At 43.2% G+C, this 14438-nt stretch overlaps 1 protein-coding gene across 1 annotated transcript in view; it reads right to left on the bottom strand.

Moving 5' to 3' along the window:
* Window positions 1–14438, bottom strand: part of LOC144773624 (transient receptor potential cation channel subfamily M member 2-like) — a 536579-nt gene that overhangs the window by 217836 nt on the left and 304305 nt on the right. Inside the window, exon 12 of the mRNA XM_078658772.1 lies at window positions 3991–4174. Coding sequence (XP_078514898.1) covers window positions 3991–4174 — 184 coding nt within the window. The remainder of the gene's footprint in view (window positions 1–3990; window positions 4175–14438) is intronic.

Below are 14438 nucleotides of genomic sequence, written 5' to 3'. Positions count from 1 at the left end.
TACTCTTTAATTTCACACAGGTTTTTGAATACTGTTTGCGAAATATTGAGACTTGGATTATCATATCCTTAAAATATATGGTTGGATTACATGGGATACATACCTGGAGGATGACATAAAATACACAAGGTAGGGTTCCCCATATGTATTTAATGTTGAGGTTGTTTGGCTGCAGACGCTTATACATGCGGCTAATGAGGATACCTTGAATTTATACAGGTTATCAACCATCGTTTTGTGATATATTGGGACTTGGATTATCATATCCCCTCAATAGACCATTGGACTATTTGGAATATACACCTGGAGGATGACATAAACTACTCCAGGTAGGCTTCGTCACATAATTGTTGTTGAGGTTGCTTTGCTGCGGATGCCCATACATATGGTCTGACGGTTGATGATCATGAATATTTATTAGACGCTTCTTGACTAGGTTTTTGTGTCTTCTTTCCCCAATTTGTGTATACATCAGCTTGTGTACACTTGTTTTGAGAGTCTTCCGTTGATCCTTTTCTTCTAGTTGCTCGAACCGAATGGGTGAGATTCTTTCAGGACCCGCCTGATTTTTGGGATATAAAGGATAACATTACATTGACGAGTTACCGGCATATGGTGATTGAAATTAAAACGGTATGTTTATTACCCATGTTCAAATTAGAGATTGAGGATTGGTGTCATGATTATTTTTTTGCTTTGGGATCAGGGATGATGAACAACATTTTGGATATATGGTCGGAACTTTTGAAATTAATATTGATATAACAGGTCATAAGAGTCTTTGGTCAGTGGCATCTTGAAATTAACATATGTACGTATTGTTGTGAGGTGATGGCCCTCAAAAAAGCCAATGGAAAAAGTACATTTATATGCGTTTTTGATGTATTTTATATGTGTATATATGGTTGTTTAAATGTATTTATTTTTGTATCTGTTTTTATATTTGTGTTACATTCTGTTTCTATGTATGTTTTATTATTACAGCCCTGAAGAAGTTCTGTTGTACAGAACGAAACGCGTCGGCTGATTGTGGTATATTAACATAAGAAAATAAAAGCAATTGAGCAAGTATCAAGACTCTGCACTTCAATAAGGAGTCTAAGAGATATGCCCTGATTGAATTTATTTTGCAAGTGGTGCCAGACCAAATCTTTGGATAATTATACTTTACTTGGCTGTGGGAGTGGTGCCCTTGGACAAGGGGCATTTTTTGGAGGTGGCACAGGAATTTATTCCCTATTCATTACTGATTGGTCTGTAAGAGTTTGGTGCTGTTTCTGGCTTGCCAGGTCCACTGTCCACCCTTTGGTATTTACAGCCTGCAGGGACATGCTGTGTTTGCATAAAGCCATCATGCACAAGATTGGGCCATGCTCTTTTGGGCAGAATATCGAGGGGTGAATGTTGCATTGTATTTTCATGTGTAACTGACCTAGAATGCGTTAAACCATGAAGTGCAAATTGATCATGCAACATGTCATAAGGCAACCCCCCTGAAGAGGGCTTTGCCAATATTTTAGTGTTGCATGCAGGATTGTAAAGTTCTCATTCAGCATAAATGCCTATAAGGAGCATCATGTCCTCTTGTTATAATTTCACAGGATAAAATTCAGCTGCATCAGATTGTGATCATAATAAGTCTTCGCATCAAGTTCCTGTGAGTGTGTGGGATGTTTTTGCCCTCAGCTCATAAGTGGTGCGCGGGAGTCTATAAGCTTCACTTTAGACCGATCCACGCAAGTTCCATTAGAACAACAGTTGTATAGATATATGTTAAGGCCTCTTTGCAAGTTCTCGTTCAATTTTGCAAGGAAAGGGCTCTTAGGTACAATTGCTTCTGATGTGATAAGGCAGGACAGCAGCAGACAATGTGCGCATCTGATTCAGTACGGTATTGGCACAAGCTGCACTCCTTTTTGCCTGAAGCGATGTGTTTCCAGTGACCGCTAAAGTCCTATATGGGTAGGGTTTAAAGCCGGGTCCACAATATGTTCTGTAGGGCTTGCCTTCCCAGTGCGGCATTCGGGTATGGTTTACACATGCTGACTTTGTGTAATTGGGCAAGACCATCTGCACCCAAGGTATTTCTAATCTGCCCTATTGAACATGCAGCTACCTCGGTCCAAAAGCAATTCTGCTTCACTTCTAGTAAGCAAGAGCATTTTTAAAGTTTTTTTTTGCTAAAAGCGGAGGAGAGTTTGCTATGGCTTATCGGGAGTGGGAAAGTTCCCGCCAAGCCATAGCAAACTGCAATGTCCCGGGGGTGGGCACCCCGGTACATTACAGAAGCTGTGCCTGGGGGGTGGCGGTCCACAAGGCCATTAGTGGCTCCAGGAGGGGGATGCACGCCCCCTCCTTTTCTGTCATTTGCCCCGGGGATCTGGTGGTCCCTGGGGCTGCCGTGCAGTCGCACTCCGTGGCATTCAAATTTGCAAAAGCCCTGGGGTGGTGGCAGTCCCTGGAGCTGCAGGGGGAGGACCGCGTGTCCCCCGCATTTTTTTATGAAAAGCCTCGAGGGAGTGCCAGTCCCTTGGGATGGGATTCTAAGAAGCCTCAGGGAGGTGGCGGGGCAGCAGGGGAGGCCATACAGGCCTCCCCTGCATTAATAAGTAAAGAAGCCTCAGAGAGGTTGTTGTCCCCGGGGCATAAAAAGCCCCAGGAGGGGGGGCTTGAGCGCCCCTCCACTTTTATTTACACAATGCTCCCGGGAGCCGACCCACCTGGGGGTCAATTAATAAAAATGTGCGGGAACCCACGCTTTGTTTTTAAAAACAGTTAGGTGGGATACGTAGATCCAGCGCGACTCCCGCCAAAATGTTTTTTATTAAATGCATTTGGCCACGGCGGGGTCCCTGTGGGACCCCCACCATATCTGGGGGCGCAGGGTATTTCTACCCTGCCTCCTTTTCTTTATTTTTTGCTTTTTTGTGGGAGCCAAGTCCCAAGATGGCAGCCAACATTTCCTGGTTGAAGTGTTGGCAGCCAATCAAATTTCAGTAGGATCTGTGAGTCCAATGCACAGACTTGTGTCCCCAGATATCTATATTTTTAAAAATGTAATTACCTCTAAAACTACTTAACAGATTTATACCAAATCACAGAAAGCATGCTTTGAGGACCAACTTAGGTTCTAATTATAACTACATACTGGCTATCATCACACCACGTAAGAATGCCCAAGAGACATGCCAGTGTTCCAGAGGCACTACAATAGGGCCGGCAAGTGGTTAACACCCTTGTAGAGAAGAGTTTTTCAGGCACAGTTCTTGTTACCTGACTGAACTCATGCAGTGGCCTTCCAGCTCACCACCCCTGTCTCATCTAAAGAAGAAGATCCATAGTGGTGGTGTTCTGCATGGATCCATTCTTTCTTGTTTCTTTGAAAACTTTATATGCAGCCCCTCACCCTACTACTCCACCATGCTGGGTCTACATTTATATATATGCAGATGTCACTACATTTATTTGCCTTGCAATATCCAAAGCTCTGAAAATGCTCAGACAATGGCGCTGGCACCCTGACATAACTTTTAGAAATATCAAGAAATCCACCAATTTCTTGAAGTTAAAGTAATTAAAGACAGATTCTACTACCCAGTTAAAATGTTTAGTAGAAGCCACTTTCAAAGTAAACATCACATTTCTTTTTATAATGAGGAATGAGTTCTGCACATAGCAATAACTGGATCTTGGTATCAAGTCAGCTTGCTGCTCTGCCCTATGCCAAAGTGAATGTGCACTGCATTACTGTCCTTTCCCCCTCCTCTGGCACCGTTTTGTATGCCGAGCGCTAACGTAGGCACCTTTGCACTATGGTGCAAGACTGCATGTGTTGTCAGCAGGATTGTTTCTGTGCAGGAAGCTGGAGAAAGGATCTGAAGAGCAACATAGAAAGGAATAGTGAAGTGAATAAAGAATGAAAAATAAGCTACTAATTAAAATATCTAAAGTAAAGTAGAGGAGAAGGAAGAATAGGTTTGCTTGACTCACCTGAACATGGCAATCAGCAGGTTTAAGAGGAGAATGTTGGCAAACAGCAGGTACAGACAGTGTAGGACAATCGTCAGCCCCTCTGGGAACATCGGATATCCATCCAGGAGTTCAGCACATTTCGGCTTATCTGGTTCTGACCCATCAGCGGTGCACGGGGTGCCAGTGTCATTAAAGTGTGTTTCTTAAACAAAGCAAATACATAGTCATGTGACAGTAGTAAAGTCTCAGCATTCAAAATTCTCATTCCTGCCTGTTGTACTAATCACTTTAAATCAAAAATGCTCTATACACGTTTACATTTTTATACATCACGAAACAACGTATTAACAAGATATTTGCAACAACATAGGCAAATGGTGAGGTCAAGACTTGGGTCATAAAGCAATCAGAGCTGTGCACACTCACACTCAAGAAAGGGTACGTAAAATGCCAAAATCCACAATCCCACATAACAGGAACAACCATATTAGCTGTCCCTCTTCCACAAATGCAGAACCTCACTTTCCCACATTTAGATACCTTCAGTTGCATCAACTACATTGAAAGCTGCTGCAGTCTCATGAATTAAAATAAAAAATAGTCTGTTCTACTAAAATCATGCATTGACTTCTTGCATACCAACTACCAAGTGAATATCAACATGCATAGGTGTTGATAAATGGAGAGGTATGCAGTTTGAAGGATGGGATTTCGGGAGCTATCCCCCATTATGGCTGAAAAATGTCTCAACTTGTTCCTATATTCACACTGCTATCAATCCAGGGATCTGCACAGAAGAGGTGAAGAAAGATATCCTTGTTTCAACTCAGGACGCAAACACAAATCACCTACCTGTGCTAGAACCCCCTTTCATCTATTCATGTGGGTTATATTCCAGGTAAACTCTGGGAGCCTCAACTGATGCCCAGAGCAAAGGATACTTAGGGGTCTATTCGGATCCACGCCCGAATGACCCCCCGCCATATTAGGATGGCTGGGGGTCTGAGGCGGACGTGAAGACCGTTCGCCACTTTCCCCCCAGTCGACGAGTCGACCGAGGGGAAAAGGGGCTTAATATGGTGGCGGTGTCTGCAAGACACCGCCATCCATATTAGCATGCCGGCGGAGAGCAGCCTTGGAAAGTCATGCAGTTTTTACTGTTGGTGGCCCATAGCAGGCCCCCAGTATGTTGTGGGGGTGGGGGTTGCCCATGGGGGGTACCTATGGTACCCCCCTGAATTGGCATGGACAAGGTGGCAGGCACTACGCGGTGCCTGTCACCTTGTGCATGTCAATGCACGACGTGCATTCCCAGCATTGCGGCAGGCAGTGCTGGGAGCACCGCCCGCCACAATGCTGGGAATGGGGGATGCCACCGCCACGGTGTTGGTGGCATTCTAATTGCAGGTGCGGGACCGCTGCACCCCTGGCGGACAGTCCCAGATACCGTTACGGTGGCGCATTGTAATAGACCTCCAAGTTACAATACAATAAAGAGTGAAATGCCATTCTTTGAAATGCGTCATTATTGGGCATCATCAAATCTTTCAAACTGGTATTTGGCTTTCATTTTGGGTCGATTACTTTGCTGGTGGGCGAATATCTGGAAGATTTTGCTATACTTAGCATTAGTAAAATACGTCACCACCTGATCTCAGTGGTAAAGGGATTCATCAATAATCTACTGATGAATAAGTTGAACTATTGTGCAAGAGTCTTCTAAAATATAATATCTATTGCTATGTCATAGTAATGAATAACAAGCTTTATTATATGGTATTCCCAATAGTGAGATCAGTGAGAACCATACATAACACTGTGCTATTACTTCCTCATCCTTTGCTAGAGGCATTGGGTCTCTCAGACGCCTGGCTTTTATTCCAGCAGAGCAAGAAAGAGTATACTACTCTGGGCAAATCCAAAGGGGATGATGGACGGAGTGTTGAACATTGCAAGCACTTACCCCTAGGCAATTGATCTGAGTTTAATCCATCATCATTCTTTAGCTCACTTCACTACCCCAGTTCAGACATGGACATATGCAAAGCAGTCTGACCCTGTGCCTTGTGGGAACATTGCAGCATGAACTGCCAAGCCATCTCTTCCCTGGACCGGAAACAAGCATCCTGGGACCGGTTTCGGATTCATAATCTTCATCAGCCAGGCTATCTTGGATCCAGTGGTAGATTGAGCAAGGAACCCACGTCTGGGCATACCCTGCCAACTTAGGGTGAACAAAGCGATACCAAAGGGGATGATGGACGGAGTGTTTGAACAAATCAATCACTCAACCCCAGTCAACTGATCTGGGTTTAATCCATCATCATTCTTTAGCTCACTCCACCACCCCAGTTCAGACATGGCCATATGCAAATCAGTCTGACCCTGTGCCTCATGGGAACAGTCCAGCCCGAACTGCCAAGCCATGTCTTCTCTTGACCGGAAATAAGCATCCTTTTTGGTATTGCTTCGATATTCTGTCTCTGCACCCCGCAAATATATCCTATCTGAGACTTTCATTCACAATTTTGCTTTGGACCTGCTGTGCTGAACCATCTCAGCTCCCAAGAGGAGCTCACTGAAAGCAGAGCTCACTGCAAGTTTGAGCTAGCTCCAATCCGTCAAAACACCGGGCAAAATATTAAGCTCCTTTGGTTTCCAGAGCGAATTCCTCAAGCTAGTCATGCACAAATTGAGTGAACCCTTTAGTGAGGTTCTGAAAGAAGTAGTCGTAAACACCGGACTGCCTCTGGATTTTGAGAGGGCTGAGCTTGTAGTGATCCCCAGACCAGGGAGGTCCCCAAATGTATGCTCCTCTTACCGTCCAATCTCCTTTTTAGTCACTGCAGTCAAATTCATTGCCAAGGTGCTGGTCTGTATAATTTCCTCCCTAGTACACCAAGACCAAGAAGGCTTCATGCCCAAGCTAGCCACACCACACAACATTTTGCAACTACAAAATGTCATGGCCCGGGCAAACCGATTATACAGAGTCAAAAACATCTTTTGACTCTTTAAGCTGGGCATATCTCTTAGCCCTATTTCAGCTTCTCACCTTTGGACTAAAATTCATAACTTTCGTTAAATTGCTTTACATGGATCTGACTGCACAGGTTAAGATAGTAGCATAGTGGTCTACCACATCACCATCAAAAGAGGCACAAGGCAGGGGTGCCCACTGACACCCCTGCTATTTGCCATTGCTATAAAAAAATGGCAGAGTGGATATCTGTTGATGCACAGATTACAGGCTTTGAATGGGGCAGGGACTTTCAGAGAAAATTGCCCTTCATACGGAGGACACACTTATATTTTTAACTGAGTCTGAAAGCTCAGGCCCACAGGATCCTTCAAATATTTGGTGAAAAATCTGGCCTTTCAAAAAACTTAAATAAATCAGTGGTCTTCTAATTTTTTCCTCCCACACAAGCACTGGGATGGGCAGAGGGCATGCAAGCTGCAACACAAAGAGTTAAATATCTGGGGATACATATCGTAACACACGCAGCAATCGCGCGGTTGCTGAACATCCACCTACTAGTGGATAGAATAGCAGTAGATTGCATGGACTGGTCCACACTCTCCCAAACCCACATAGGGTCTTCGGCCATTTTCAAAATGGTCTCCCTCACCCTCTTCATATACGAACTACTGAAACGCCTGTGCATCCTCCCCAGGTCCTTCCTTTAGAAGATTCACTCCATGCTTCGTAGTGTTCTATGGAATAGTTCTTGCTAAGCGATCTAAGTCCACATACGAAAGAGGCATTGTAGCAGCCAGCATTGAAGCATACTGTACAGAATCCAAACTTGTGGTCATTAACGAATGGCTGTATGACACTCAAGAGAACCCAGCTAATGTGCTGGGGAAATGGGCACTCTAGGGGGCAACTATACACCAAGTGTTATACGGGAGAAAATTCTACCATCACTCTCTGGCGACGTTGGTGGTAATTCACCATGGAAGAACGCCCTGAAAGCCATAGGTTGGGCTAAAACCCACATGGGCCTGATATCACTGTGGAAGGGATGTACCCCTAGCCAGATGGCCGCACTGGAAGACTTTTATTGGTGGGACATCAGTAGCATCTCATACCTTGGGGATCTGATGGAAAGCACTGCATTAAAAACTGCCAGAGACCGAATGTGACCTGCACCACAGTCAATTCTACCGGTATTTGCAACTGAGGCATGCTCTTACACCATACAGCACAGGATTAAATGGCCTTCCGGATTACAATCCATTGGAGGCCAAAATACTTATTGGGGATCTAGAGGACCATAAAAGATCACAGGTTCACTGTGCCCCAGTACATCATACCCCTAAAACGTTCGCAGAACTAGGAACAGCTTGTGAACCCGAGGTAGGAACCCTCGTAAACGAGGACTGGGTGGAGGTGAGATCATCCCGGAGGCAAACGGAGATAATCATACAACATCACATCATCCAGTTAAATTACCTTAATAGAACACACTTTATGAGGCACTGACTTCAAGGGATGGGTCTGATTCCTCACCACTCTGTTTGGGTTGTAAAATACAAGTAGGAGACTTCCTCCATACTACATGGAGTTGTACAAGACTGAGCCCATATAGGGAATGAGTGCTCTCCTTCCTGGACCATGTGTTGGGCCAGCCCATCCCCCGTGGCCCTAAATTGACCTTTCAGATTACTTATGGTTTAGCTCTGGATTACTACTGCCTAGCATTGGTTTGGCTGCGTTAACAGTAGAAAAATGAGACAAATCGCAGCAGTGGAAACAGAAAGCCTGGTGTCAGAAGCAGACTGAAAAATTGGATTGGGATAAGGGAACGACAGATTAACGAGGCCAGGGGGACACCTTCCCAGGAACACATGAAGGTATGGGGGGCATGGGCATTGTACAGGGGTATCACTATTGAAAGGATCTTTCAGCGATGACTATAGACAACAAAATATGATCGCTTATGAATCCAGGGCCGTGATCGGCAAACACCACACCAAATTAGATGTATTGTCTTGGTGGTGCACAGAATTTGCGGTTTAAGAAATATGGTACCTTTGTTGTATTGTTACTATGAGATTTGTTTTTTGCTATACCAGCTACAAAAACTAATGAGATGTGATAATAAAGCAAATGTCAAAGTAGAAGTAAAACTCCCTAAATCTCCTTGCACCTTGTGCGCCAGCTCTGGGGAAAGGCCGGAATGGGCCGTATCTTGTTAAATATGGCTCCTTCCTGCCCTTTCCCTGTTATGCAGCGCAGAGCAGCCAGGTGACCTGCTGTGCTATGTTACTTCTACATAAATATGGTGCTCAATGTCTAACTTATCTGACAAATAAAGGACTCATGCAACCTAAACATTCCAGTATTTATTGAGAGATTTTCAAAGATTGGAAAAAGGAAATTGAGCAAAGTATTGACTGTGCTCCTGCCCCATGAACCACAGAGCAGCAGGTTCACTCCCTGCCTTCCATTTTTTATTAGCCTTTATGAGGCGGTGTCATCTGCAGGTATGGCTATTGTGGCCATAAGGTGCATCTGAATGATGTCCTGTAGAGCAGATAGTGCTAAAAAAGCCCTCTTGGTTCATTTTCTATTCATAAGACATACGTGTTTTGGGACACAGCTGCAGGAGCTGGTCAAGAAACTGGACCAGAAATTGCTAACCACAAAATATTCCTTCACCAGGGGACAGGGTCAATATTTAAAGCAATGTTGGCCCTTCTGCGATATCTGTATGCTTTAGCAAGGACTTGCAGGGATGAGGTTAAGCACAAGAGTGCCTCTGGCAAATTGTAGTCTCATCCGTCACCCAAGACATGATTGTGTGAAAGATTCGTCTCTAACTCTGGTGGGGAGTTCAATGAAGAAATGCTCTGAACTTTAGCGGATACACGCATTCGTTTATCAAAGACTACATAACTAATACTCCCAAGGAAGATTGCATTATGATAAATTTATAAAAGAGAAGACTTTACTCTGATTGATTGCAAGACAAACCTGAAAGCTTGCATACAAATAAAATCAGTGGAAAGCTGCTGCAGAAACCGATAAGCCTGCATAAAGTTTTGAAATGTAAAAACATGGAATAAGGGCAGCAAGTTCTGTTTCCTAGGTACTGAGTAAAATTGACAAACATAATCAAGTGAATTGTCGATTGCTTTCAGCAAATTTCGAAGAGGCAACAGGGCAGGTTCTCCCACAGACCTTTCAACAGAAAAGGCACTCAAACGTGGAAAATATCAAGTCAATAGCTGAATAAACCTATGTAGTGGATCCGCCAGAGATGTCAGGTTCAGTGCAACTGCAGGTAGAGATTGACACATACAAATTGAATGTAGACTCACAGGTGCAACTGACTCTCCTCAATGTGTTACAATAGAACCCTCAATACTTGAATGTGAGGATGGTCTTAATTTTTTATACAATGTTCGTAAACCTAGGACTACTCCTGCACATCCTGTGCTCAATGCCACATATCAAACATGGCAACGTGCACATTGTCTACTGCGCATTGCCCATCGTTTACATTCTAAAGCTCCCTTCTGGAGGAATGAAAGCAGTCATATTAATGGACGAGCACTTTCTTGGCCTGAATGGAGCTCAAGAGGAATCTTAATCTTAGATCAACTAATAGTAGGTGGTGAACTGAAATCTTTTGAGATTCTCTGTGAAGAATTTGTTGTTCCTTTACATCAGGCTTCGAGATATTTACAACTTCAACATTCTCTGAAGAGATGTCTTGGCCTCTCCCCTTGGACACTGCAAACTTCACAGATTTTAACTTTTCTTTGCACTTGGGGCCGACATAAAGGTGTCATGCCAGGTTTATATAGATCTCTGATTAACCATTTATATTCGCAGCCACTTCTTGCTACTCTCCGTGATAAATGGCTGGAACGGCTTCATATCACCATAGACGAATATTCCTGGCCAGACATATTGGAAGCCCTGGATAAGGGCACTCGTGAAGCACGAATGAAGTTCTGTGTTTTTAAAACTTTACATGATTGGCATTGGACTCCCTTAAAGTTGCAACGAGCTGGATTATTATCGCATTCTAGGTGTTGGAGATGCTCTGAAGCTAATTGTGACCTCCTGCATATAATTTTTGAATGTCCTTTTGTAAAACAATTTTGGCAGCAAATAGTATCTACACTACTAGAAACGATTTCTCTTTCACTCCCTTTCACACCTGCCACTATTTTGCTACATGACTTTAGAAGTTTCCCTACTATTTCACGACCTCAAAGTCGACTCTTACACACTGCACTTACTGCTGCTAAACTATGTGTTTTAAGGCTGTGGCAATCACCTAGCCCTCTCTCCAAAGAGGACTGAATGGTTGCGATGATACAGACAGCATCCTATGAATAGGTAATTTATAGGATACAAGACCAAGAACAAATATTCCAGCAGGTGTGGACCCCCTTTCTTTGTGATTCCTGAAATTCTAATTCTCTTTTCTTTCCCTCCCTATATATAGCTTTTTCCCTTTTCCTTTTTGTCCTTTCCCTCCTTTTTTCCTCTTCCTTAATATATTACAGGTGTAAGTTATTTGTCGCATACTGATTTATATTTACTATATTGTTGTGTAACCTATGCAATTGCCTATCTTTGAACTCCAATACAAAATTATTTCACAAATTGAATGTAGATTTGTCAGTCTCAGCCACAATCCTCTTACCCGACACTTCTAGTGAAATAAATGCGTGAGCATGCCATTAGTGCAGAGATTGAACGGGGAACAATATCTCTGTCCTACCTATGCAGTCAACCCCTTCTTTCACATACGTGATCCTAGGAATGTGGTGGCCGAGAAGAGACATTCTGTAACAATTCACTGGTTAAAGGATGTGTCCTCCTTTAACAGATTGATAGCAACAGCATTAATGGGCGCACTTTAATAATGTCTCCTAAGCAGAGGGTGTCCAATTCAGTGTGACAGATAAATGAAGAAGTACCTTCAGGACTGCTAGTAATATCCTTAAAAATGCTCTTTCAGCCATCTGGATCCTATTTAAAGGGCTATGGGCCCGGATATAAACCCCATAAGAAAAATTATTGAGAAAAATCAAAGCAGACACAATACAGCATGCAAAATCCCAGTGCAAGACATAAAATCAAAATCAAAACATGCGCCCCATGATACAATAGCATCAATGGACAACACAGCGAGTAGAAATGGAAAGATTATCACATCTCCAACACTACAATATCCCTCCCACAGGAGAAAATCAGACACAGCATTAACGGCTCTAAAAGGGCCAGAGACAGGGGGGCGGAGGCGTCCACTACAGGGGGGGTGATGCAGGGCCGGCGGGGAGCGCGGGAGAGGCAGCGCCGCTGGTGTGGGACATTTACATTTATAAATTGCTAGCATCTTCCTGATTGGATTATACCTCAATTTATTGGAGAATCTAACAACTCTTGAGCTGCTGCAGCCTGGGTATTCTAAAGTTGACCCAGTTCAGAGCAAAATCCAATGTTACCCCCAGATATTGAAAGGTTTTTACATCATGTATTTGGGTAGCATTGACATAGTGATTTTTAATCTTAGTTGACTTAGGACCAAGACTTTACCTTAGGTTCTGGTCATATTAATTTGAAGATCCATGTTCTTCATAAAATTAGAGAATGAGGACATGACTAAGTCAAAAATTATGAATAGCGATTTCCAAATTGAGATTCTTATCAAATCGCAATTTGGAAATCTAAATTCCTAATGTACTAAACAATATATTTTAAAATAGGATTCCTGGTGAGAATGCAAATCAACCTACCCTGTGAATAATAATGAGGTAAGTCCAGATTTGTGTCCCACTAGGAGTCACAGCAATCACATGGATGTGACCAGCCTGGGTCACAAGACCAATATATCTGTGATTGCTTTTTAATAAAGCAAACTTTTTTTCCCGTTTCCCTTAAAGGCAAATAGAATGCAGTATAAAAGAAAAATGAAACTTTTAAGTTACATTTTTTAATTCTTATGGGGGCCCTTTTCCATTTGAATATGGCTACAACTTCCTTCCAGTAGTCTTTAACAAACGTAGGGCATCATTTACAAGGAACTGATGCATCGGCATCAATGCGTCAGTTTTCCTTGCGCCTGCCCTCAAATGTCCTTGCGGCACTATGGATGCACTGTATTTACAATACAGGGCTCCTTGTCACAATGATTTAGCAGATGTGTCAGACATTCGAACACATCTGTTTGCTCTAAAGTGTTGCAGTGCTGGAGTTGGTTGTAAAACTGGTGTAACTCAAGTAATGTGTCAGAACACATAGGCAAGTCCCATTGTAAAAGCCCTGTGTCAATCCTTATGCGTGGTCTGAGCATGAGTAAGGATTTTGGCGCAGTCAAGTTGTAGAGTGATGCAGCTAAATGTACATTTCACTGCACCACTTCTATGTGGCTTTATTACCTGGGAATGTCTATCCAGCATGCATTATACCTGGCACAGGTATAATGTGACGCAGGGCTCTACAAACTGACGCATTGGACCTGATGCTTCAGTTTGTAGATAAGGAGCAGTGCGGCACACTGATTGCGCAGAAAGCTTCATAAAAAAAACGATTGATGCTGTGGTAGCGCAAGCTCCTCGTAAATGAGGCCCTTAATGTTTTTCGACTTTAATTTGATTGCAAAACAATAATACATAGCAGTGCAAATGGGTATTTGGAAGGATACCAAATCAATAACCCAAATTGTGATTCTGCGACAGTGTACCAAATCGCAATTTGTCTTTTGTACATTTAAAAATACTTTTTTGTGGACGCACAAGGCATAATTCTCGGAATCAAATTGTTTGCAACCTCCAAAAAACCTATGTACATGCGGTCTTTAGTCTTTTACTAAACATTTAACACAAGATTTGTTTTCCTGATATATTTAATTACAAGTGGTTAAGTTTTTAGGTCGAGTTTTTGAGGTTTGTTGTATATATTTTAGGGGCTTAACCCTACCCACTGCTTTTTATTTGTTTATTTCAGTGTTCTTAATCCTTGCTTGCAAGTGGTCAATCTGTAGTATCCCAATGTTATGGATTGCCTCTCCCATGTTTCCCTGTCCCTGGCTGCTCAGCATTTGTGAGTGTTCTGAATGGAATGTTTGGTGTGTGGCCTATGAGTGGAATACTTGGGTGACTGAATACGGGATGACAGTTGATGGATGGGGCTGAGCAGCTAGCAGGCTGCTCCCGGTGGGGCTGCTGTGGCATTATAACTGGATTTGTTCTACTTGTTTACCTGCTTACCTGCTACCTGAATAAACCTACGTTGACTTCATCACTCCAGCATGGTCCCTCTTTACTTCACTTATTTTTGGCGATGAGTTGAGGACGTTCCCAAGCTCTACAGTGGTACAAGTGGACAAGAAAAACTTCAAGATGCCTTCTACATCATGCTGGGAAGGAGGCACTACATGGAGAACCCGACTAAGGCAAGCGACAGGTACAAGACTAAACAAACAAGAGTTAAATGA

Source organism: Lissotriton helveticus, chromosome 8 (genome assembly GCF_964261635.1).
Source record: "Lissotriton helveticus chromosome 8, aLisHel1.1, whole genome shotgun sequence".
NCBI classification, from domain to species: domain Eukaryota; kingdom Metazoa; phylum Chordata; class Amphibia; order Caudata; family Salamandridae; genus Lissotriton; species Lissotriton helveticus.
The sequence above is the reverse complement of the archived record's forward strand: the minus strand, read 5'-3'. Positions and strand labels throughout refer to the sequence as shown.